A 25,420-nucleotide genomic window follows, 5' to 3' on the forward strand; every position below is an offset into this window, starting at 1 on the left:
AATGTGAAATGGGAGCTTGGGGCCCCTGTTGCCCGATCTAAAGGCCGACGTTGGAAGTGCTCTAATAGAGAAAAACACTTTAGCTGGGCGGGTCCCTTTTGTTGATGTGGCAAGGGCCAAGGTAGGAGTGGGACTAGTTGTGTAATTTGGTGTATTAAATTGGACAACGTCTTGGGTGCGTCTGGTCACCCTCACAAAAATGCAATGCTTCTTTGTGGGAGGACTCGGATGGGTGATGACGGTCTAACTCAAGACTTGCCGCTAGACTTTACTATTTAGCTAGAAGAAAAGAGTAGAAGCTAGTGTAGTAGTAATTGTGTCATATAGAATAATGCCTGAGATGAAAGAGTTGTTTACAAAGAGCCCTAATTACAAGCTACAAAATACAAGATAAGTCTACCACATGAGAGACTGATCACCATGATCAGCTTACACATATATGATAGACCAAGAGTTGGTAGAGGAACTATCGTTTATAATTTTCAACGGAAAGTTTGAATCTCACCAATGTCAAATCATTGTTTGACCCCCAAAAAAGAAAAAAAAAGTAAAAGGACTAAAGTAGCTTCAACCTTTGGGACTCTGTGTGACTCTGCATGTACTATGTTCCTTCCTTAATAGCAAAGACCTCTTCAGTCGTTGGTTCGTCAACAACACTGACTCATCAAGGCAGGCAGGTGACTCTGGTCGGTGCTTTTTTTTTTATACTCTTTTTCTTTTTCTTTTTGTATGTTTCCTTTTTCATGTTGGCTTTTTATTTCTTCAGCTTCAGCTTCCACTTTTCAATTCATTTGTATGTAACATTGTAACTCAGATGATCTTTGTCTTTGGTATCTCAACTGGTTGCTTGACTTGTGTGTTTTGATCACAGAAAGAGGGACACCATGTCAATTTTTCTTGAAGTTTTGAAATGCCTCTTTTGTATTGAAGATGAGCGTGAGAATTATGATTATAATCAAATTCCCAGACAAACTTTTCCGATAGAAACCGCTCGCCACCCTTGACTTCTACTAATCAATCTCCAGCCTTCTATAACTATAAAGCCCCATCACCTCCATCTCAACCAGTCAAATCTCCCTTTAGTTCATCTTCATCATCCCCTAAGCCTCCGACATCTTCATTGAAACCGCTGCAATCTTCTTATATCAGTACATCTTCTCCATCTCCTGAATTCCCAACATCTTCTTCTTCAACATTCCCTAAGCCCCCAACATCTTCATCTAAACTGCCTCAATCAACTTTTGTTAATCCATCTTCTTCCAATGCATCTCCATTTGTTCTTGAATTCCCAACATCTGTATCTAAATTACAACAATCTTCTTCTGTTGATCAGCGTTCAGCATTGCCTAAACCCCCAACATCTTCATCTAAGCTGCCCCAATCCACTCTTATTAGTCCATCTTCACCATCCCTTCAACTCCAAACACCTTCATCTAGACCACATCCTCCGAAACTGTCTACATCCTCCTCTAAACCACCTCAGGCTTCATCAAAATCACATTCATCATCACCAAATCCTCCAACATCTTCAAAACCATCTCCACCCTCGGGACGGCCAGCGTCTTCCACTACGCTCCCTCCAATCTTTAAGCAAGTTCTATCCCCAGCCTCCTCAGATGTAATAACTGAAAAGGGGAAGAAAAATTATGTATCGGTGGTTGAAAAGGGTTCATTACCTATATTCACGATTCCTGAGGATTTCAAAGATTTGATCAAGAATGACATTGTGCCTAAAGTTCTTAAACAGCCTCTGTCTTCCACGACATATAAGGATTACTTTGCTGCTCTGTTATACGCTGAAGAGTTCTACCATGAGGTATGCAAGAATCTTGCCCATTTGTAATGCCTTTTCTTCTTAACAAGATAGTGAAGAAAATTATGACAGATATCATCCCATTTATATAAATATGCGTGTAAAGCACTTCTCTAAGTTTCAATTTTCGGAAGATTTGACGATAATATATTATTTCAATGTTGATTATATAGCACAGTTTTGAATGATTAGCAAAACATAGCTTATTTCATATTAGTAATCATTTTTCTCTGTACAAAGATTTGAATGGTTAATTATACTTGATACTTCTTTGTTTGCATTGGTGACTGGCTTTTGTCTTAAAATGATTTGAGTTTCATGTACATGCCTTTGCAACTAAATTTTGATGCAAAAAGACAAATCTAAATACTGATCCAAAAGGACAAAAAGAATGTCTTAAGAAAACTTTGTATGAATGATGGAATGTAGAATGCTGTGGTACAACATTCTTCTTTTCTAAATTTTGTATGATTTTTCATGCTTACTTTGAAAGAAATAAGAAAACTTTTGCTGTTATTTGAACCAGAAATGGGCTGATTTCAATATGAAGAATGTGACACTGAAGTTGCAAAAAGCATCAGTTTACAAAAATCTAGACAAGGAAGAGAAAACCTTCGTAGAATTTATGATTGATTCTGTTCCTGAAAATCGGCCATTCCTTTTGTCGAGGGACTTAGTCTATGTGAGGCCATCAGGTACAAATGCTGAGCGGTTTCAGGTAAACTCTGAACATCCATTAACATATGGCAATTTCTTAAAACTATCCGCATTATAATTATCTTATTACATCTTATGCAGGGCATTATAAATCGCATTATTAGGAGCAATCTTGTATTAGTGGAATTTGAAGATGAATTTTATGATTATCATTATTCGACCCAAAAATATGATGTCAGCTTCTCATTCAATCGAGTATGTTTGAAAAGAGCTCACCAAGCAGTTCAAACAGCATCGGATACTTTGTTTCAGAACTTCCTCTTTCCTGATGGTGTTTCCCGTACGAGCATTCCCATCGCACCAGCGCTGCTGTCTGGCCATCACAAACTTGACGCCAAACAATTATCTGCTGTTCGTCAAATTTTAAGCATTAAGGGCTCACCACCTTACTTGGTGGCTGGCCAGCTTTGTGTTGAAAGGATTAAGGGCTCACCACGTTACTTGGTGGCTGGCCAGCTTTGCGTTGAAAGGAACGTTTTTAGGCCGTCGAGAACTGGAGCAGTTGTTTGTGAAGCAGTGCACCAGTTATGTCAAACCTCACTCAAAAATAGGATTCTGATATGTGCTCCTAGTAACCGCTGTTGTGATGGGATTATGAGAAGCTTGTTGAAAGTGATTCCAGAGTCAGATATGTTTCGAGCCAACGCTGCATTCCGTGAGAAAGATGAGGTGCCTGATGACATCCTCCCATCATGCCTTTATGAAGACCCTTATTTCTCTTGTCCTCCAACTGAGAAGCTTAAAAAATTCAGGGTGATTTTCTCGACTCTCATGAGTAGCTTTCGGCTACATGATAAAGGCCTAACTTCTGGACATTTTAGTCATATTTTTCTGGTGGATGCTTCATCTGCCACTGAGCCGGAAACAGCAGTGGCCTTAACTAATTTTGCAGAAAAAAGTACTACTGTTATAGTCACTGGTCAACCAGGAGATAATAAACGTTGGGTTCGCGCAGACATGGCAAGGCAAAAGGGACTGAAGATTTCGTACTTCGAGAGACTTTTCAAGTCAAGGCCATATAGAAGCCTCAATCCAATGCTGATCACACAATTGGACCAGTAGCAAGAGCCACACTCAGCAACACCTACAGACTTTTGCATTAAGCTTAAAACGCTTTGCATAATTGCACGAAATATTTGACTGTTTGCTGTTTAAATTTCTTGGTTCATAAGCCACAACCTAAAGATATTAGGGTGACTGTTTTGTTGTAAGTAGCCTTCTGCAAAGTGTGGTGATTGTTTTTATTTGTGACTGTTTTCTTGTCAAATTATTAATCGCCCTCCTAGGCTACCTTACCTCAACCTCCTGCATGTTCAGATCCTCTTCTATCTGAATCAATTTTGTTTCTTAACACATTAGAACCATGACCAGATTGATTACATCAGTAACATTTGGCTGATAGCAGAGGAGCATAAGGATTTTCAGGTGCAAACTTTGCGTTGTTGGTTCCTCCTGTTAACTTAGTTCGACCAGTCCCCGACTTCTTACATGTACTTGTTGGTTGGTGGTTTGCTTTTGCTACTGCTCTTTTAGTGCTTAGACCTGAAGTGGGATGAGGACCATCAAGTTCTGCTTCATCACTCATTGCCAAGAACTGCAATATAAAGGACAAAAAGAGGTTGCAAAACAACTAATGATATATATCCTTACTCCTTCCTACAGACCATGCTAATTGTTCTGTGCCATTTACATTTTGCTGCATTAGTCGACTAAAATCTTCAAAATGTGAACAAACTTACCATTTTTCATGGCCCGGTTCCACATTTCTGTCCAATTGGTTTCTCGCCCTCGATCCAACTATATCCAGTATTTTTTGGCACACCTCCTTCTATCATTTCCCTCCTTATCTTTGTAGCATCTTCCCAACTACCTCCTTCAGAGTAAACCTTTGACAATCGTACATAGGATACATCATTTTCTGGAACTAAATTCTTTCCAGTCCATTCTCCCAACTCTATGTTCCCATGTATCCGACAACCACTAAGCAAGGACCTCAATATAGTAGGCCAAGGAGTATAAGGCATTCCTTCAAGGCCTCAAGGCTCCAAGGCCACAGCCGCATTGAGCATACCCTCCAATCATAGTATTCCAACCAGCAGTATCAAGATTTAACATAGATTCAATCACCTCTTTAGCCGATTCAATATCCTCCAGCTACATGTTCAAAATAGAACCACCCATATAGAAATGCTGTTCAATACCAAGTTTCAAAGCAAAACAATGAACACTCATGCCAAATTCATATGCTTTGGTACTAGAACACTCTGCACACCCCTTGAGAATACTGCCAATGGTGAATTCATTCGGACTTAACGCACTTCTTATTAATCCCAAATAAATCTCCAAGCCCCATTCAAATTGACCATCCTGGACGGCAGCCGAGATCATCAAAGTCCAAGTGACAAGGTTTCTGTCAGGCATTTTATCAAACACCCTAAATCCATCGCCCACAATCCCACATTTTGAGTACATTTTGATCAAATTATTCAACAAAAAAATGTCATCAGTAAATCCCAACTTGATGATATAGGAATGGATTTGGGTACCAAGGAAACATGACTTCGAAGTCTCAGAGAGGGAAAGAGCAGCGACAATGGAAGTTGGGTCTTTACCTACCAAGAGATTAGAGCATGAAGAGCAGGATTTGGAAGTGTAGAGTTGGAGTTGGTCTTTGGAGATTGCATGGAAGGCTCTGGGTTTGGTTGTTGAAAGAATAAAGCCTCTAAGCCTTGAAGTAAGAGTAAGTCCTACACCACCTAAGCTTCTCATTCTTCATGATAGACCTTGAGTGGTGAAAAAGAAAAGCTTCAAAGTGGATCCCACAACGACTGGCCATTGGCCCATTGCATTGCAGGCTGCAGATTTTGAGTAGCAGCTTCTGGGTTTAGGGTATGATCGATTGTTTGATCGCTGAGAAAATACTTTTTTTTCTTCATGAGAATCTGATTTCTGTTGTTTTGATGGTAAAACAGTGTTTAATATTGCGGTTTTTTTCCCGTCACCATTTAGCTCATAAATTAATTTATTGTGTCAAATATGTGCAAAATCAAATTTTGTTAGAAAACACAAATTTGACTATAAACAAACAGAAATTAGGTTAGAAACTATTGGGACAATTGTACTAAAATGAGAATTTGAGACACTTACCAAACTTTTTTTATAAAATAAATCCTTAATAAAATGTAAACCCATTTCCAGGGTGATGATTTGGCGAGTCATATTGTTTCTTCAAGTTTTAATGTTTAAGTCTTTACTCGATGGGGGGTGGGGGGCCGGGATTCACTCTCCACTAATAGAGAAAAACACTTTAGCTGGGCGGGTCCCTTTTGTTGATGTGGCGAGAGCCAAGGTAGGAGTGGGAGTGTAATTTGGTGTCCTAAATTAGACAAGGTCTTGGGTGAGATGGTTGAACCACGTCACCCGTCTGGTCACCCTCACAAAAATACAACGTTTTTTTGTGGGAGGGCTCGGACAGGTGATGACGGTCTCACTCATCAAGACTTTCCTCTAGACTTCCCTATTTAGCTAGAATAAAAGAGTAGAAGCCAGTGTAGTAGTAATTGTGTCATATAGAATAATGCATGAGATGAAAGAGTTGTTTACAAAGAGCCCTAATTACAAGCTACAAAATACAAGATAAGTCTACCACATGAGAAACTGATCACCATGATCAGCTTACACATATAAGATGTACCAAGAGTTGGTAGAGGAAGTATCGTTTATAATTTTCAATGGAAAGTTTGAATCTCACCAATGTCAAATCATTGTTTGACCCCAAAAAAAAAAAAAAAAAAGGAAAAGGAAAAAGGAAAAGGACTAAAGTAGCTTCAACCTTTGGGACTCTGTGTGACTGTGCATGTACTATGTTCCTTCCTTAATAGCAAAGACCTCTTCAGTCGTTGGTTCGTCAACAATACTCACTCATTAAGGCAGGCAGGTGACTCTGGTGAGTGCTTTTTTTAATATTCTTTTTCTTTTTCTTTTTGTATGTTTCCTTTCTCATGTTGGCTTTTCATTTCTTCAGCTTCAGCTCCTCTTTTCAATTCATTTGTATGTATCATTGTAACTCAGATGATCTTTGTCTTTCGTATCTCAACTGGTTGCTTGACTTGTGTGTTTTGATCACAGAAAGAGGGACACCATGTCAATTTTTCTTGAAGTTTTGAAATGCCTCTTTTGTATTGAAGATGAGCGTGAGAATTATGATTATAATCAAATTCCCAGACAAACTTATGATTCTAAAATTTCCGATAGAAACCGCTCCCCACCCTTGACTTCTACTAATCAATCTCCAGCCTTCTATAACTATAAAGCCCCATCACCTCCATCTCAACCAGTCAAATCTCCCTTTAGTTCATCTTCATCATCCCCTAAGCCTCCGACATCTTCATCGAAACCGCTGCAATCTTCTTATATCAGTACATCTTCTCCATCTCCTAAATTCCCAACATCTTCTTCTTCTTCAACATTCCCTAAGCCCCCAACATCTTCATCTAAGCTGCCTCAATCAACTTTTGTTAATCCATCTTCTTCCAATGCATCTCCATTTATTCTTGAATTCCCAACATCTGTATCTAAATTACAACAATCTTCTTCTGTTGATCAGCGTTCAGCATTGCCTAAACCCCCGACATCTTCATCTAAGCTGCCCCAATCCACTCTTGTTAGTCCATCTTCACCATTCCTTCAACTCCGAACACCTTCATATAGACCATCTCCTCCTATACTGTCTACATCCTCCTCTAAACCACCTCAGGCTTCATCAAAATCACATTCATCATCGCCAAATCCTCCAACATCTTCAAAACCATCACCATCCTCGGGACCGCCAGCGTCTCCCACTACGCTCCCTCCAATCTTTAAGCAAGTTCTATCCCCAGCCTCCTCAGATGTAATAAATGAAAAGGGGAAGAAAAGTTATGTATCGGTTGAAAAGGGTTCGTTACCTATATTCACGATTCCTGAGGATTTCAAAGATTTGATCAAGAATGACATTGTGCCTAAAGTTCTTAAACAGCCTCTGTCTCCCACGACATATAAGGATTACTTTGCTGCTCTGTTATACGCTGAAGAGTTCTACCATGAGGTATGCAAGAATCTTGCCCATTTGTAATGCCTTTTCTTCTTAACAAGATAGTGAAGAAAATTATGACAGATATCACACCATTTATATAAATATGTGTGTAAAGCCCTTCTCTAAGTTTCAATTTTTGGAAGATTTGACGATAATATGTGATTTCAATGTTGATTATGTAGCACAGTTTTGAATGATTAGCAAAACATAGCTTATTTCATATTAGTAATCATTTTTCTCTGTACAAAGATTTGAATGGTTAATTATACGTGATACTTCTTTGTTTGCATTGGTGACTGGCTATTGTTTTAAAATGATTTGAGTTTCATGTACATGCCTTTGCCAAAAGACAAATCTAAATACTGATCCAAAGAGACAAAAAGAATATCTTAAGAGCTGTGGTATGAATGATTGAATGTAGAATGCTGTGTTACTTTGAAAGAAATTTAAAAAAAAAACCTTTGCTGTTATTTGAACCAGAAATGGGCTGATTTCAATATGAAGAATGTGACACTGAAGTTGCAAAAAGCATCAGTTTACAAAAATCTAGACAAGGAAGAGAAAACCTTCGTAGAATTTATGATTGATTCTGTTCCTGAAAATCGGCCATTCCTTTTGTCGAGGGACTTAGTCTATGTGAGGCCATCAGGTACAAATGCTGAGCGGTTTCAGGTAAACTCTGAACATCCATTAACATATGGCAATTTCTTAAAACTATCCGCATTATAATTATCTTATTACATCTTATGCAGGGCATTATAAATCGCATTATTAGGAGCAATCTTGTATTAGTGGAATTTGAAGATGAATTTTATGATTATCATTATTCGACCCAAAAATATGATGTCAGCTTCTCATTCAATCGAGTATGTTTGAAAAGAGCTCACCAAGCAGTTCAAACAGCATCGGATACTTTGTTTCAGAACTTCCTCTTTCCTGATGGTGTTTCCCGTACGAGCATTCCCATCGCACCAGCGCTGCTGTCTGGCCATCACAAACTTGACGCCAAACAATTATCTGCTGTTCGTCAAATTTTAAGCATTAAGGGCTCACCACCTTACTTGGTGGCTGGCCAGCTTTGTGTTGAAAGGATTAAGGGCTCACCACGTTACTTGGTGGCTGGCCAGCTTTGCGTTGAAAGGAACGTTTTTAGGCCGTCGAGAACTGGAGCAGTTGTTTGTGAAGCAGTGCACCAGTTATGTCAAACCTCACTCAAAAATAGGATTCTGATATGTGCTCCTAGTAACCGCTGTTGTGATGGGATTATGAGAAGCTTGTTGAAAGTGATTCCAGAGTCAGATATGTTTCGAGCCAACGCTGCATTCCGTGAGAAAGATGAGGTGCCTGATGACATCCTCCCATCATGCCTTTATGAAGACCCTTATTTCTCTTGTCCTCCAACTGAGAAGCTTAAAAAATTCAGGGTGATTTTCTCGACTCTCATGAGTAGCTTTCGGCTACATGATAAAGGCCTAACTTCTGGACATTTTAGTCATATTTTTCTGGTGGATGCTTCATCTGCCATTGAGCCGGAAACAGCAGTGGCCTTAACTAATTTTGCAGAAAAAAGTACCACTGTTATAGTCACTGGTCAACCAGGAGATAATTCACGTTGGGTTCGCGCAGACATGGCAAGGCGAAGGGGACTGAAGATTTCATACTTCGAGAGACTTTTCAAGTCAAAGGCCATATAGAAGTCTCAATCCAATGCTGATCACACAATTGGACCAGTAGCAAGAGCCACACTCAGCAACACCTACAGGCTTTTGCATTAAGCTTAAAACCCTTTGCATAATTGCACGAAACATTTGACTGTTTGCTGTTTAAATTTCTTGGTTCATAAGCCACAACCTAAAGATATTAGGGTGACTGTTTTGTTGTAAGTAGCCTTCTGCAAAGTGTGGTGATTGTTTTTATTTGTGACTGTTTTCTTGTCAAATTATTAATCGCCCTCCTAGGCTACCTTACCTCAACCTCCTGCATGTTCAGATCCTCTTCTATCTGAATCAATTTTGTTTCTTAACACATTAGAACCATGACCAGATTGATTGCATTAGTAACATTTGGCTGATAGCAAAGGAGCATAAGGATTTTCAGGTGCAATCTTTGCGTTGTTGGTTCCTCCTGTTAACTTAGTTCGGCCAGTCCCCAACTTCTTACATGTACTTGTTGGTTGGTCGTTTGCTTTTGCTACTGCTCTTTTAGTGCTTAGACCTGAAGTGGGATGAGGACCATCAAGTTCTGCTTCATCACTCGTTGCCAAGAACTGCAATATTAAGGACAAAAAGAGGTTGCAAAACAACTAATGATATATATCCTTACTCCTTCCTACAGACCATGCTAATTGTTCTGTGCCATTCACATTTTGTTGCATTAGTCGACTAAAATCTTCAAAATGTGAACAAACTTACCATTTTTCATGTCCCGGTTCCACATTTCTGTCCAATTGGTTTCTCGCCATACCTCGATCCAACTATATCCAGTATTTTTTGGCACACCTCCTTCTATCATTTCCCTCCTTATCTTTGTAGCATCTTCCCAACTACCTCCTTCAGAGTAAACCTTTGACAATAGTACATAAGGTACATCATTTTCTGGAACTAACTTCTCTGCAGTCCATTCTCCCAACTCTATGTTCCCATGTATCCGACAACCACCAAGCAAGGACCTCAATATAGTAGGCCAAGGAGTATAAGGCATTCCTTCAAGGCTTCAAGGCTTCAAGGCTTCAAGGCCTCGAGGCTCCAAGGCCTCAAGGCTCCAAGGCCATAGCCGCATTGAGCATACCCTCCAATCATAGTATCCCAACCAGCAGCATCAAGATTTAACATAGATTCAATCACCCCTTTAGCCGATTCAATATCCTCCAGCTACACGTTCAAAATAGAACCACCCATATTAGAAATTCTGTTCAATACCAACTTTCCAAGCAAAACAATGAACACTCGTGCCAAATTCATATGCTTTAGTATGGTACTAGCACACTCTGCACACCCCTTGAGAACACCGACAATAGTGAATTCATTCGGCCTCAACCCACTTCTTATTAATCCCAAATTAATTTCCAATCCCCATTCAAATTGACCATCTTGGACAGCAGCCGAGATCATCAAAGTCCAAGTGACAAGGTTTCTGTCAGGCATTTCATCAAACACTCTAAACCCATCACCCACAAGCCCACATTTTGAGTACATTTCGATCGAATATTCAATTAAAAAAATGTCCCCGGTAAATATCAACTTGATGATGCGGGAATGGATTTGGGTACCTAGAAAATTGATTTTGAAGTCTCAGAGAGGGTGAGGCGGTTGAACTATGTCACTTGTTGAGTCTCTCTTATAACTGAGTAGATGTAGAATCGGATGAGACCAAAATGTAGGAGATCCCGCTTACTTTTTTCCTAGTAGTAATGGTTGGGCCTGCTATATTGAGATGGGAAGTTAAAATCTCACCAACATCCCACAATTCTTCTTTGAAAAAACAAATACCAAAAGGAAAAAGGAGGAGTATAAAGCAGCTTCAACCTTTGTGGCTCTGTGTGACTGTGCATGTACTGTGTTGGCAATATAATAATATTGCTATTGGCTTGCTTAGCAGCAAAGCGCTCTTCAGTCGTTGGCTCGTTGACTCTGGTGAGTGTTTTTTTTTCTTCTTCTTTTTTGGCTTTTTCTGTGTTTCTTTTTCCTTGTTGGTTTCTCAGTTCTGTTGGATCATATACATCTTTGTATGTAACATTTTGGTAAACTTCCTCTTTTCGATTCATTTGCCTGTAACATTGCAGCTCAACTGTATATTTTGCATCTTCGAATTATTATTTGTTTATGTCTAAATTATAATCATCTGCTTCAATCTGCATATTTTTCACCATAAATCTTAACTAAGCTTACGTTATTGGTAGATTTGAATGATATTTTAGAGACCTTATAATAGGTCTAATAACTCTCAAATGGTTGTGTTGACTTGTGTGTTTTGATCAGAGACTGGAGGGCCAGCATGTCAATTTTTCTTGAAGTCTTGAAATGCCTTCTTTGTTGTGAAGATGAGCATGAGAATTATCATGGTTCTTACAATCAAATTCCCAGACAAACCAGTTTCCATCATAATGATTATGAATATCGAACTCCCCGTAGAAACTACTCGCCACCGCTGACTTCTACTAATCAATCTCCAGCCTTGTATAACTATAAACCCCCATCACCTCCACCTCAAGCACCTAAATCTCCTTTTAGTTCTTCTTCATCATCCCCTAAGCCTCCAACATCTTCATCGAAACCGCAGCAATCATCTTCTCCATCTCCTAATTTCCCAACATCTTTATCTAAAACACAACCATCTTCTTCTTTTTATCCATATTCAACATTCCCTGAGCCCCCATCATCTTCATCTAAGCCGCCTCAATCAACTTTTGTTAATCCATCTTCATATAAACCACTACAATCCTCTGTCAATGCATCTTCATTTACTCGTGAATTCCTAACAATTGTATTTAAATCACAAGAATCTTCTTCTGTTGATCAGCCTTCAGCATTACCTAAACCCCCAACATCTTCATCTAAGCTGCCCCAATCCACTCTTATTAGTACATCTTCACCATCCCTTCAATTCCAAACACCTTCATCTAGACCATCTCCTCCTAAACTGTCTACAGCCTCCTCTAAACCACCTCAGGCTTCATCAAAATCACATTCATCATCACCAAATCCTCCAACATCTTCAAAACCATCTCCATCCTCAGGATCGCTGGTGTCTTCCACTAAGCTCCCTCCAATCTTCAAGCAAGTTCTATCCCCCGCCTGCCCGAGTGTAATAAATCAAAAGGTGAAGAAAAATTATGTGTGGGTCGAAAAGGATCCATTACCTATATTTCTGATTCCGGAGGATATCAAAGATTTGATCAAGAATGACATTGTGCCCAATGTTCTAAACCAGCCCCTGTCTCCCGCAACATATAAGGATTACTTTGCCGCTCTGTTATATGCTGAAGAGTTCTACCATGAGGTATGCAAGAATCTTGCCCATTTGTAGTGCATTTTCTTCAGTAGTTAGTTAAGAAAATTATGACAGATACGAAACCATTTATATAAATATGTTTGTAAAGCACTTCTCTAAGTTTCAGTTTTTGGAAGATATGACGATAATATCTGATTTGATTGGTTTAAACATTGATTATACAGCACAGTTTTGAATGGTTAGCAAAACATAGCTTATTTCATATTAGTAATCACTTTTCTCTACACAAATATTCTGTTAATTATACTTGGTTCTTCTTTGTATGCATTGAAACCAATGCACACTAAAACTGGTTATTGTTTTGAAATCGTGGAGTTTCATGTACATGCCTTTGCAACTAAATATTGTGGTATGAATGATGGAATGTAGAATGTTGTGGTAGAACATTCTTCTTTTCTTAATTTTGTATGATTTTTCTTGCTGACTTTGAAAGAAATATAATTAAAAAAAACCTGTGGTTGTTATTTGAAACCAGAAATGGGCAGATTTCAATATGAAGAATGTGACACTGAAGTTGCATGAAGCAGCAGTTTATAAATATCTAGAGAAGGAAGAGAAAACCTTCATAGAATTTGAGATTGATTCTGTTCCTGAAAAGAGGCCATTCCTTTTGTCAAGGGATATAGTCTATGTACGACCATCGGGTACGAATGTTGACCAATTTCAGGTAAACTCTGAACATCCATTGACATATGCTGAGCAATTTCTTAAAACTATCTGCATTATAATTATCTTATTGCATGTTATGCAGGGCATTATATACCGCATTATTAGGAGCAGTCTTGTATTAGTGGAATTTGAAGATGAATTTTATGCTCATCATGATTCAACCCAAAAATATGATGTGAGCTTCTCATTCAATAGAGTCTGTTTGAAAAGAGCTCACAAAGCAGTTCAAACTGCATCAGATGCTTTATTTAAGAACTTCCTCTTTCCCGATTGTGTTTCTCGTACGAGCATCCCCACTGCACCAGCGCTGCTTTCTACCCATCCGGATAAGTTATCTGCAGTTCGTCGTATTTTAAGCATTCGGGGCTCACCGCCTTACCTAGTAGCTGGCTCGACAACTCGAGGGGTTGTTACTGAAGCAGTACGCCAGTTATGTCAAACCTCACCAGAGAATAAGTTTCTTATATGTGCTCCTAGTAACCGCTGTTGTGATGAGATTATGAGAAGCTTGTTGAAAGTGATTCCAGAGACAGATATGTTTCGAGCCAATGCTGCATTTCGCGAGAAACATGAGGTGCCTGATGACATCCTCCCATCATGCCGTTACAAAGAGACTTATTTCTCTTGTCCTCCAACAGAGGAACTCCGAGAGACTTATTTCTCTTGTCCTCCAACAGAGGAACTCCGAGAATTTAGGGTGATTTTCTCGACTTACATAAGTAGCTTTCGGCTGCATGATAAAGGCCTAACCGCTGGACATTTTAGTCATATTTTTCTGGTGGATGCTTCATCTGCCATTGAGCCGGAAACAGCAGTGGCCTTAACTAATTTTGCAGAAAAAAGTACTACTGTTATAGTCACTGGTCAACCAGGAGATCGTTCGCGTTGGGTTCGCGCAGACATGGCAAGGGAAAGGGGGCTGAAGATTTCATACTTCGAGAGACTTTTCAAGTCAAGGCCATATAGAAGCCTCAATCCAATGCTTATCACACATTTGGACCAATAGCACGAGCCAGAATCAGCAACACCTACAGGCTTTTGCATTAAGCTTAAAACCCTTTGCATAATTGCACGAAACATTTGCCTGTTTGCTGTTTAAATTTCTTGGTTCATAAGCCACAACCTAAGATATTAGGGTGACTGTTTTGTTGTAAGTAGCCTTCTGTAAAGTGTGGTGATTGCTTTTAATTGTGACTGTTTTCTTGTCAGATTATTAACCACCCTCCTCGGTTACCTTACCTCATCATCCTGCATTTCCAGATCCTCTATCTATCTCAATCAAATTTTGTTTCTTAACTTGCTGCTGGAAAAATCACTGTAAGTGAATTATAAGCCAAAGTTTTTTCTTAAAACAAAAACAGAAAACAAATCCTTCAGGGTGATCATTTTCCATGCCATCCACAGTTTTTTCTTAAGTCTTCTTCCTGTTGAACTTCGCTAAACAAAAAAAGACCAAAGAAGATTCAACCTTTGTGACTCTGTCTGACAGTGCATGTACTATGTTGGTCAACAACACATCACCTGTTCACGCTTGAAAAACAGTACTTTCAAAAACAAAACAAAACAAAACAAAAACAAAAAAACCATCTACTCCCATGGTGTAGGAGACAACGGCCTCAATGTTGCTGGCAGGATTCTCTCAGCTTCATCTAATATGCTTTTCTTTCCACAGGCAACCTGCATGCATGTTAAATTCACAATTTCCTTATTCAAACACTAAACTAATTGAAGTATCACAAAAGTGATTCAGCTCTATGATCAATGATCCCAAAGATTGAATCCGTGCAGCCCATCCATCAGCTAAGCCGTTTGGCCTTAGAAAGAAGTAGGTGGTTACCTAAGTCCCCGTTTGATAACCATTTCAATTTTAGTTTTTAGTTTTCATGTTTTATTCTAGAGTATAGAGGGAAAAGAGGGAGAATGGAAGTGAGAATGAAAGTGAAGATGGGATTGAGAAGAAATATGAGAGGGGAGAGAATATAAACTAGAGGCATGTCATCAGTTGAAGTCAATTTATTGCAATGCTTTAGAAAACATTCCTATTTGATTATGATAAGAATTCCTTTTTTGGTTAAATTATGATAAAAAATCAAATATAGTTAGCAATCCTCAGAATTTGTTAAACAGGTTATTAACAGGTAATCTATTTAATAATATGTTTCACACAACACGTTTATTAAATGAGTCAGGTTTGATTTAAGCATTCTTGACACGTTTATTATTTCTACATAATACGAACCCAAATGTGACACGACCCATTACTAAAGTGAAAACAAAAACTGAAAAACATGGGGTTTTTCAATTGTAAACAACAAAGTCAGAGAATGTGGCTAATATGTCTGTCTCGGACTTGTTTTAAAATGTTAAATATGTTATAAAGTAAGAGATGAAGTCCAAATGAAGACAATGGGTTATTAGTCAAAAGGTAAAATTATGATGTTTGGATAGAAGCATCATTATGTCTCACTTGTATGCTATTTGCTTTGCCTATATATAGGCATAATTTCTATTTGCTTTGCCTATAAATAGGCATAATTTCTACTTGTCAATACACATGAATGGAGAAGAGAAGAGAAAGAATAGAAAGTGAGAGGAAAGAAGAGAGAGTGAGAAAGAGGAAAGAAGAGAGAGTGAGAAATCTAAGTGTCAGAATTTTGTCTGAGAAGAAATCATGTCAGTGTAAACACCATAAAAGCAAATATAATTTCACTCCCGATATACAGTGGTACTTCTCATACTCTATGATTGTTTTATTTTATAACACGTTATCAGCACGATAGTCTCTCCTTTTTATTTCTAAATTTTTCCCAGCTCAACACTACGTGGTTATTTCTCTGTCTCCTCTCACTTTACTACTACGATGATATGCAAACTTTTTTTTTTTTTTGTTTTCTCACAATTTTTATGTTGTTTCATCCATGCTTGTTTAATTTACTTCTTTGTAACGTAATTTGGAATTGTGCGGTTTTATACCCCGTCCTGTTATTTTATGGTGGTGTAATTTTTATTACCCATCGCATTGTAACACAAATTATCGTAATAAAATGATGGTGTGATCTTAAAACCCATCTATTATATTTTGAATAGTGGCGTAGTTATATTGCCCACAATATATAATATGTTGTGCACTTCCTATATTTTTAGTGGTGGTTTTATCCCTACATTCATTTTATTTATGGTATGGAGTAGGTTTATTACCCATACAGCAATATTTATTTAAAAGTGTGGCGTGGGTTTATTGTCCACATAACTGTATTTACTTTTCGTTTAAAGTATGGAGTAGAATTAGTGCCCATACCAGCATGTTTACTTTATTGCACATTTACTTTTACTTAAAGTATGATGTGGAATTAACCCCCATACTTTATGAATTTACTTTACCGTACATTTAATTTTATTTAAGGTATGGTGCATGCGGGATTAACGTCTATACAGCAAGCAATTTACTTTATGAATTTACTTTACCGCACATTTAATTTTATTTAAGGTATGATGCGAGATTAACTTCCATACAACAAGCAATTTACTTTACCGCACATTTACTTTCATTTAAGGTATGGTGCGGGTTTATCGTCCATACTAGCAAATTCATAGCACTTTATTTTTATCATTAATTAATATGCCTGAATAATGAGGGCCTGAAGTTCCTATTAATAAGTGGCTTAATGTCTCGGATCCTGAGCCTAAAGTTTCGGATGGCAAATTTGGCAAAACTAGAGTTTGCTACCTTGGACATTTCTGGGGACAACTATTTATCATAGGTCCTGGATGCCAAAATCCACCTACACGCCAATGGCCTTGGGCAAACAATTGTAGATGGGAATGATGCTTCACCTGAAGAAAATGCAAAGGCCATGATTTTTCTTCTCCGGCACATCCATGAAGCGCTAAAAAGCGAATATGTGGTGGTTGATGAACCGTTGGTTCTATGGAAAGCTCTAGGTGAAAGATACGATTACCAGATGATGGTGACCCTCCCAAGAGCTAGATACGAATGGACTCACTTGAGATTTCAAGATTTCAAGACAGTGTCCGAGTACAACTCTGCTATGCAAAAAATTACCTCCTTGATGAGGCTATGTGGTGAAAGTATATCTAAGGAAGATATGCTTGAAAAAAACTATGAGTACTTTTCATACTTCAAATGTCCTCCTACAACAGCAATATAGATATAGTGGTTTCAAGAAGTACTCGGAACTTGTATCTTGCCTCTTGTTAGCTTAGCAGAATAATAAGCTCTTATTAAAGAATCACAAATCTCGCCCAACGAGCTCAGCACCACTTCCTGAAATAAATGTTGCATCTCAGGAAGTGAATGCCACTTCATCTCATGGCAGTATCCACAGACGTGGGTGAGGGGGCAAGCGTGGCCGCTGGCAAGGAAGCAGAAAAGATCGTGGTGCTCGTTCAAATGGTTTAGGTCCAAGGAGCAATCCATCCACGAATGGCAAAAATGCATCCCGTAAATAGGGAAAGACACAGACGAGTCATGTGCATAGACATGTTGAAAGCACTTGTCACAGATGTAGTGCAAAGGGACATTGGGCGCGTGCATGTCGTATGCCCAAGCATTTGGCTGATCTCTATCAAGCTTCACTTAAGAACAAGAAAGTGGAGACAAATTACATTGATCATGCTATACTAGATCCGCCAGCCACAGATGGCCCATCAGAAATATCACGTCAGCTAGACAAGACGCATCTGGATGTTTCTGATTTTGTTACTGAAAGAGGGAATGAAGCTTATGGGTTCGAATTAGATTAAATTTCTTAATGTACTATTTGTATTATCTGAAGTGTTGTTTAATTTTCGTTTCAATCCAATAAAAGTGGCAATATTTTCTTGTTTATTGATTCAGCTTATTTTATTTATTTGGAGGCATGGATGTAAATTATGGGTGCTCTCAAAACAAAGGCTATGGCAAAGATATTTGTCTCGCAGATAGTACGACTACTCATGCAATCCTTCGAGATCGAAAGTATTTCTCAAAATTGATGCTTACAAAAGCAAAAGTAACAACCATATCAGGTCCTGCAGATCTGATTGAAGGCTCAAAAACAGCCCAAATTATGTTACCAAATGTAACAATACTGTCCATTTGAGAGGGGAGAGAATATTTCAGTGTCACATTCTTCATATTGAAATCTGCCCATTTCTGGTTTCAAATAACAACCACAGGTTTTTTTTAATTATATTTCTTTCAAAGTCAGCAAGAAAAATCATACAAAATTAAGAAAAGAAGAATGTTCTACCACAACATTCTACATTCCATCATTCATACCACAATATTTAGTTGCAAAGGCATGTACATGAAACTCCATGATTTCAAAACAATAACCAGTTTTAGTGTGCATTGGTTTCAATGCATACAAAGAAGTACCAAGTATAATTAACGGAATATTTGTGTAGAGAAAAGTGATTACTAATATGAAATAAGCTATGTTTTGCTAACCATTCAAAACTGTGCTGTATAATCAATGTTTAAAACAATCAAATCAGATATTATCGTCATATCTTCCAAAAACTGAAACTTAGAGAAGTGCTTTACAAACATATTTATATAAATGGTTTCATATCATGTTTTATTCTAGAGTATAGAGGGAAAAGAGGGAGAATGGAAATGAGAATGAGAGTGAAGATGAGATTGAGAAGAAATATGAGAGGGGAGAGAATATAAACTAGAGGCATGTCATCAATTGAAGTCAATTTATTGCAAGGCTTTAGAAAACATTCCTATTTGATTATGATAAGAATTCCTTTTTTGGTTAAATTATGATAAAAAATCAAATATAGTTAGCAATCCTAATAATTTGTTAAACAGGTTATTAACAGGTAATCTGTTTAATAATATGTTTCACACGACACGTTTATTAAATGAGTCAGGTTTGAATTGAGCATTCTTGACACGTTTATTATCCCAATATACAGTGGTACTTCTCATACTCTTTGATTATTTTATTTTATAACAAAATAGTTTGTTTAATTTTTAATTACTTAGTTTAATGCCCTTCTTGATCGGTTGATCCTTATCTAGGTGGGCCCTTTTTGCTGACTTGGCAAGGCCTGGTTTGTGGTGGGACCGGATGAATGGAATGACGACCACTGGACAGCTGCGTTGTTATTACGGTAGAATCTTCAAACTTGGAGTCTTTTTAACAAGCTCAGGTCCAAAACCAACAAGACACTCAGCAGCAACAAGCTCAGGTGCTGCGTGCGGTGCATTCGGTAAACTTGCTCTTTCTCAATCCATTTTGCATGTGACATTCTAACTCATAGAACAGATGATCTTTGTAATCCCATCACATCACAACTATTTATTTTCAATCTTTGAATTAATATTTTCATTTATGTAATTATTCCTCTGCTCGGTTTGAACTTGTTGCTCTGCATGTTTGATAGATTTGAATGAGTCTCATACTTTAGACCCTGCAATAGGAGTAATCATAGTTCTCAAATGGTCGTTTGGTTTCTTTGTTTTGTTCACAGAAAGAGGAAAATCATGTCATTTTTTCGCGAACTCTTGAAATGGCTTCCCTTCCAACCCGAATCACAGGATCGTGATACTTGCAACAGAAACCGCTTGCCACATTCATCTGAACCCCCATCAACTCCATCTAAACCAGTCCTGTCTCCCTCTAATCCACCTTCATCTTCCCCTACACCTCCGACATTGGGTAGACAACCGCAATCTTCTTCGCTCCATTCATCTTCGTCATCTCCTAAATTCGCAACATCTTCATCTAAGCTACCCCCATCACCCTTTGTTAGTCCATCTTCATCATCCCTTCAACCCCCAACACCTTCATCCTCATCATCTCCGTTTTCTCCTCAACTATCTACTTACTCCTCTAAGCCACTTCAGGCCTCTTCGTCTCCGGCTTCATCTGAGCCACATTCATTATCCACAAAACCCCCAACATCTTCTTCAAAACCATCTCCATCTTCTTCAAATCAGCAATCTTCTTATATCAGTACATCTTCTCCATCTCCTAAATTCCCAACATCTTTATCTAAAACACAACCATCTTCTTCATCTAAGCTGCCTCAATCAACATTCCCTGAGCCCCCATCATCTTCATCTAAGCTGCCTCAATCAGCTTTTGTTAATCCATCTTCATCTAAACTGTCTACATCCTCCTCTAAACCACCTCAGGCTTCATCAAAATCACATTCATCATCACCAAATCCTTCAACATCTCCAAAACCTTCTCCATCCTCGGGACTGCCTGTGCCTTCCACTGAGTTCCCTCCAATCTTTAAGCAAGTTCTATCCCTAGCCTCCTCAAATGTAATAAATGAAAAGGGGGAGAAAAATTATGTATGTGTTGATATTGTGCCTATATTCACGATTCCTGAGGATATCAAAGATTTGATCAAGAATGACATTGTGCCTAAAGTTCTTAAACAGCCTCTGTCTCCCACGACATATAAGGATTACTTTGCTGCTCTGTTATATGCCGAAGAGTTCTACCATGAGGTATGCAAGAATCTTGCTCATTTGTAATGCCTTTTCTTCTTAAGTAGTTAAGAAAATATGACATATATCAAACCAATTATATAAATATGTGTATAAAGCACTTCTCTAAGTTTCCATTTTCGCAAGATTTGACGATAATATCTGATTTCAATATTGAGTATATAGCACAGTTTTGAATGGTTAGCAAATATATAGCTTATTTCGTATTAGTAATCACTTTTCTATACACAAAGATTCTGTTTATATACTTGATACTTCTTTGTTTGCATCAGTGACTGGCTATTGTTTTGAAATGATTGAGTTTCATGTACATGCCTTTGCATTGTGCATTTCAGTATCTTAAGAGCTGTCGTATGATGAATGATGGAATGTAGAAGGCTGTGGTACAATAACATTCTTCTTTTCTCAATTTTGTATGATTTTTCATGCTGACTTTGAAAGAAATTAAAAAAAAAAACTTTGGTGTTATTTAAACCAGAAATGGGCTGGTTTCAAAATGAAGAATGTGACACTGAAGTTGCATGAAGCAGCAGTTTATAAATATAAAGACAAGGAAGAGAAAACCTTCGTAGAATTTGAGATTGATTCTGTTCCTGAAAATCGGCCATTCCTTTTGTCGAGGGACTTAGTCCATGTACGGCCATCAGGTACAAATGCTGAGCAGTTTCAGGTAAACTCTGAACATTCATTAACATTTGCTGAGCAATTTCTTAAAACTATCCGCATTATCATTATCTTATTACATGTTATGCAGGGTATTATACATCGCATTATTAGGAGCAATCTTGTATTAGTGGAATTTGAAGATGAATTTTATGATTATCATGATTCGACCCAAAAATATGATGTCAGCTTCTCATTCAATAGAGTATGTTTGAAAAGAGCTCACCAAGCAGTTCAAACAGCATCAGATACTTTGTTTCAGAACTTCCTCTTTCCCGATTGTGTTTCCTGTACGAGCATTCCCACTGCACCAGCGCTGCTGTCTGGCCGTCACAAACTTGACGCCAAACAATTATCTGCTGTTCGTCAAATTTTAAGCATTCAGGGCTCACCACCTTACTTGGTGGCTGGCCAGCTTTGTGTTGAAAGGAACGTTTTTAGGCCGTCGAGAACTGGAGAGGTAGTTTGTGAAGCAGTGCACCAGTTATGTCAAACCTCACTCAAAAATAGGATGCTGATATGTGCTCCTAGTAACCGCTGTTGTGATGGGATTATGAGCAGCTTGTTGAAAGTGATTCCAGAGTCAGATATGTTTCGAGCCAACGCTGCATTCCGTGAGAAAGATGAGGTGCCTGATGACATCCTCCCATCATGCCTTTACGAAGACCCTTATTTCTCTTGTCCTCCAACTGAGAAGCTTAAAAAATTCAGGGTGATTTTCTCGACTCTCATGAGTAGCTTTCGGCTACATGATAAAGGCCTAACTTCTGGACATTTTAGTCATATTTTTCTGGTGGATGCTTCATCTGCCATTGAGCCGGAAACAGCAGTGGCCTTAACTAATTTTGTAGAAAAAAGTACTACTGTTATAGTCACTGGTCAACCAGGAGATAATTCACGTTGGGTTCGAGCAGACATGGCAAGACAACAGGGACTGAAGATTTCATACTTCGAGAGACTTTTCAAGTCAAGGCCATATAGAAGCCTCAATCCAATGCTAATCACACAATTGGACCAGTAGCAAGAGCCACACTCAGCAACATCTACAGGTGCTTTGGAATGTATACATTATGTCATACTTGTGTGCGCGTCTTTATGTTCTGCAGATGATTTCCCATGCATTAACCTTACAACCATATATATTCTTCGATGTCATGGTTTTTAATTGCAAAAACACTGTAAATAATGCAAAGCAATTCTCAGTAACTGGATTGTTACCCAAAGTTCCTTCTTTCTCTTTTCTTAAAGTCAATATCTGGATTGACAGCAATTCTCCAGCCTCAGTTTTAACTCTCTAAAGTGCAAATTTTGGGGAAGAGAGTTTTCAAGCTGAAGGGCCATAAATAAACATTTCTGCAGATAAAGATTATGTTTCAAATATATATACAGCAAACATAAAAACAATTCACATAAACTAAATATTAAAAAAATAACCATCTGCTCTCAAGCTGTAGGAGACAACTTGATGCTTCAATTTTGTTTGGAAGATTCTCCCAGCTTCGTCTGACATGATTTTCTTTCCACAGGCAACCTGCATGTTAAATCCACGATTTTCATGCACTTAAAGGAGGTTTTTTTTTAAAAAAAAAAAAAATTTAAATACAAGCAATAGTCTAAAATACAAGGAGAGGGGGTTCCTCACACACACTACTATGATGTCATGGGGCTTGAACGTCTGCAAATTAAGGTCATTTTCCACTTAACTGGACCCGTTGACTTGTGTATCATCTTTCTACTAGAGAGAATCCGTCAATACAACTAGGTCCATCTTCGAGAGACTCTTCAAATCAAGGCCATATAGAACCCTGAATCCAATGCTTATCACACAATTGGACTTGTAGCAAGAGCAACACTCAGCAACACCTGCAGGCTTTTGGATTAAGCTTAAAACTCTTTGCATAATTGCATGAACCATTTGACTGTTTGCTTTTAAATTTCTAAAGTCACTATCTGGGTTGATATCTTTAGCAGCAATTCTCCAGCCTCCAGTTTGATCTTTCTAAAGTGCAGAATTTTATGCTAGGGATCCATTTGGAACATTTTCTTATAAGTAGCCTCTACAGGAAGTGATGTGTTGGCCCTTTAAGAACTCTCAAAAGTTCGCTTCTTCCCTTTTAAATAGTCTAGCCTAGTGGCTATACTGTTTTCACACGTGGGTCCCCTTTTTTAACTAAATAGTATTAGGGGTGGCATTTTAAACCGAAAAACCGCAAAAACCAACCGATATTTTACCGCAATAAAACCGCAATCGCGGTAAACCGAACCGCAATAGCGGTATTAAGAACCGAACCGCATTTGCGGTTGCGGTTGCGGTATTTGATTTTCAAAATTTGCGGTTACCGCAAATCGCAAAGTATAGCCGCACGGCTATACTCTATGAATAATTAAGTAAAATTGTAAACCCTTCTCTTCTCTCTCTGTAGCCGTGAGATGAAAACCTGGAATCTGTTTCTTCTCCTGATTCCCATTCGTCTCTCTCTCAACTCTCTCTCAACTCTCTTATTCCCATTCGTCTCTCTCTCTCTCTCTCTCTCTCTCTCTCTCAACTCTCAAAATCGGGTTCTCTCTCACAGACCCGAATCGAACTCATCTCTTCCTCTCTCTCTCGATCTCAATGAAGTGGATAAGTACTTGACGGATCCTTTTGAGAGCCCCTTGAGTAAACAATTCAATCTCTTGAATTGGTGGAAAGGGAACCAAACAAGATATCCTATTCTTTCACAAGTTGCCAAGGATATCTTTGCAATTCCAAGTTCTACGGTTGCTAGTGAAAATGCTTTTAGCCTAGGCAAGAGGATTGTGGATCCTTTTAGAAGCTCTTTGCATCCTAAAATGGTAGAGGCATTAGTGTGTACTAGTGATTGGCTTAGAGCGGACGAATTTTCCTTTTACAAAGAACCAACGGATGATGAGGTTGAATTCTACAAGGAAATGGAAGATATGACAACTTGTAAGTAATTAGTTTATTTATGCTAATGTTATTTATGCTTCTTCTTATAATAAAATGTACTAAACTATGTTGTTTTATTTGTAGATAGCATTGGTGCTCAAACAACACAAAGGGGTTCTTCAAATCCACTCACCACCAACACTTGAGTTTGTAACATTGGTGTATTGCATTTTTCCTTTTAGTTTGTAACTTTAATTAACTTTGAATTGGATTTTTCTTTTTGGTTGTAACTTTAATTCATTTTGCTTTTGGTTTGTAACTTTAAAGGATTTGGAATTGGAATGCTTGAGAAGTTTAACTTTAATTGGAATGTTTGGAATTGTAACTTTAATTTTCTTAGGTTGTGAATGCTTGAGAATTGGAATCGATTGTGAATTTATATATGCTTGAGAAATTGAGGTTGTGTATTTATTTATTTAGGTTGTAAATTTATATTTTTGTGAATGCTTGAGAATTTGCGGTTTTAAACCGCAAATTCGCGGTAACCGACCGCATTTTGCGGTTACCGCATTGCGGTAAACCGCAAAAATGCGGTCGGTTTGCGGTTTCAAAAATCACCAAACCGCAAATAGTCGGTCGGTTTGCGGTTTGAGTAAAAATTCGCGGTTACCGAACCGCAACCACCCCTAAATAGTATCGCCGAGCGGCTATGATCTCGCGCATTTTCTAAAATCGTATAGCCGCTCCGCTATACTCAGGTCTTTTTTATAAAAATTGGTATAGTCGTTCGGCTTTACTACGATAATTGTTTTCCAAAAATTAGTATCGCCGGGCGGCTATACTTGTTTTGACACGTGGGCACCTAAGCGCTAGGAGGGTCTATTTTTCCACTAACATCATATAGCCGCGCGGCTATACTACAGGTTTTTTTTTCTCTTTTTTTTACATATAGCCAGGCGGCCATACTACGGTATTTCTTTTTAAAAAATAGTATAGCCAATCGGCTAAACTGTTTTGACAAGTGGGTCCCTTTTTTTTTAATACTAAATAGTATAGCCGCGCGACTATACTCGGGTATTTTTTAGTTTTTAAAAAATAGTATAGCCA

The 25,420-nt window shown here is 38.2% G+C and overlaps 4 protein-coding genes across 7 annotated transcripts; all 4 read left to right on the forward strand.

The window, feature by feature from the left end:
- The first annotated feature begins 596 nt into the window (after positions 1 to 596).
- Positions 597 to 3,831, forward strand: LOC117627152 (probable RNA helicase SDE3). The gene is made up of 6 exons (XM_034359119.1): positions 597 to 677; positions 767 to 793; positions 968 to 1,816; positions 2,340 to 2,531; positions 2,612 to 2,949; positions 3,001 to 3,831. Exons 1-6 carry the CDS (start codon positions 597 to 599, stop codon positions 3,590 to 3,592), a joined length of 2,079 nt encoding a protein of 692 aa, XP_034215010.1. The 3' UTR covers positions 3,593 to 3,831.
- A 2,603-nt stretch (positions 3,832 to 6,434) lies between these two features.
- LOC117629387 (probable RNA helicase SDE3) lies at positions 6,435 to 22,595 on the forward strand. 3 transcript variants are annotated; one of them, XM_034361958.1, is made up of 4 exons: positions 6,435 to 6,476; positions 6,659 to 7,616; positions 8,085 to 8,276; positions 8,357 to 9,577. In XM_034361958.1, exons 2-4 carry the CDS (start codon positions 6,672 to 6,674, stop codon positions 9,296 to 9,298), a joined length of 2,079 nt encoding a protein of 692 aa, XP_034217849.1. In that variant the 5' UTR covers positions 6,435 to 6,476; positions 6,659 to 6,671; the 3' UTR covers positions 9,299 to 9,577. The 3 variants fall into 3 exon arrangements, with proteins under 3 accessions (XP_034217849.1, XP_034217859.1, XP_034217866.1); XM_034361968.1 differs by lacking the exons at positions 6,435 to 6,476; positions 8,085 to 8,276; positions 8,357 to 9,577 and adding exons at positions 20,651 to 20,760; positions 21,239 to 21,430; positions 21,515 to 22,595 and having other exon boundaries at positions 6,505 to 7,506; XM_034361975.1 differs by lacking the exon at positions 6,435 to 6,476 and having other exon boundaries at positions 6,520 to 7,616; positions 8,357 to 8,694; positions 8,746 to 9,577.
- Positions 11,033 to 14,546, forward strand: LOC117629374 (probable RNA helicase SDE3). Of its 2 annotated transcripts, none has more exons than XM_034361938.1 (4): positions 11,033 to 11,236; positions 11,582 to 12,602; positions 13,090 to 13,281; positions 13,366 to 14,546. In XM_034361938.1, the coding sequence occupies exons 2-4, from the start codon at positions 11,598 to 11,600 to the stop codon at positions 14,287 to 14,289; spliced, it is 2,121 nt and encodes a 706-aa protein (XP_034217829.1). In that variant the 5' UTR covers positions 11,033 to 11,236; positions 11,582 to 11,597; the 3' UTR covers positions 14,290 to 14,546. The 2 variants fall into 2 exon arrangements, with proteins under 2 accessions (XP_034217829.1, XP_034217838.1); XM_034361947.1 differs by lacking the exon at positions 11,033 to 11,236 and adding an exon at positions 11,309 to 11,343.
- A 1,258-nt stretch (positions 22,596 to 23,853) lies between the features above and the next one.
- On the forward strand, positions 23,854 to 24,582 carry LOC117627232. Its single transcript, XM_034359241.1, has 2 exons — positions 23,854 to 24,373; positions 24,458 to 24,582. The coding sequence occupies exons 1-2, from the start codon at positions 23,854 to 23,856 to the stop codon at positions 24,517 to 24,519; spliced, it is 582 nt and encodes a 193-aa protein (XP_034215132.1). The 3' UTR covers positions 24,520 to 24,582.
- Positions 24,583 to 25,420: the final 838 nt, after the last annotated feature.

This window comes from Prunus dulcis, chromosome 1 (assembly GCF_902201215.1).
Source record: "Prunus dulcis chromosome 1, ALMONDv2, whole genome shotgun sequence".
Classification (NCBI taxonomy): domain Eukaryota; kingdom Viridiplantae; phylum Streptophyta; class Magnoliopsida; order Rosales; family Rosaceae; genus Prunus; species Prunus dulcis.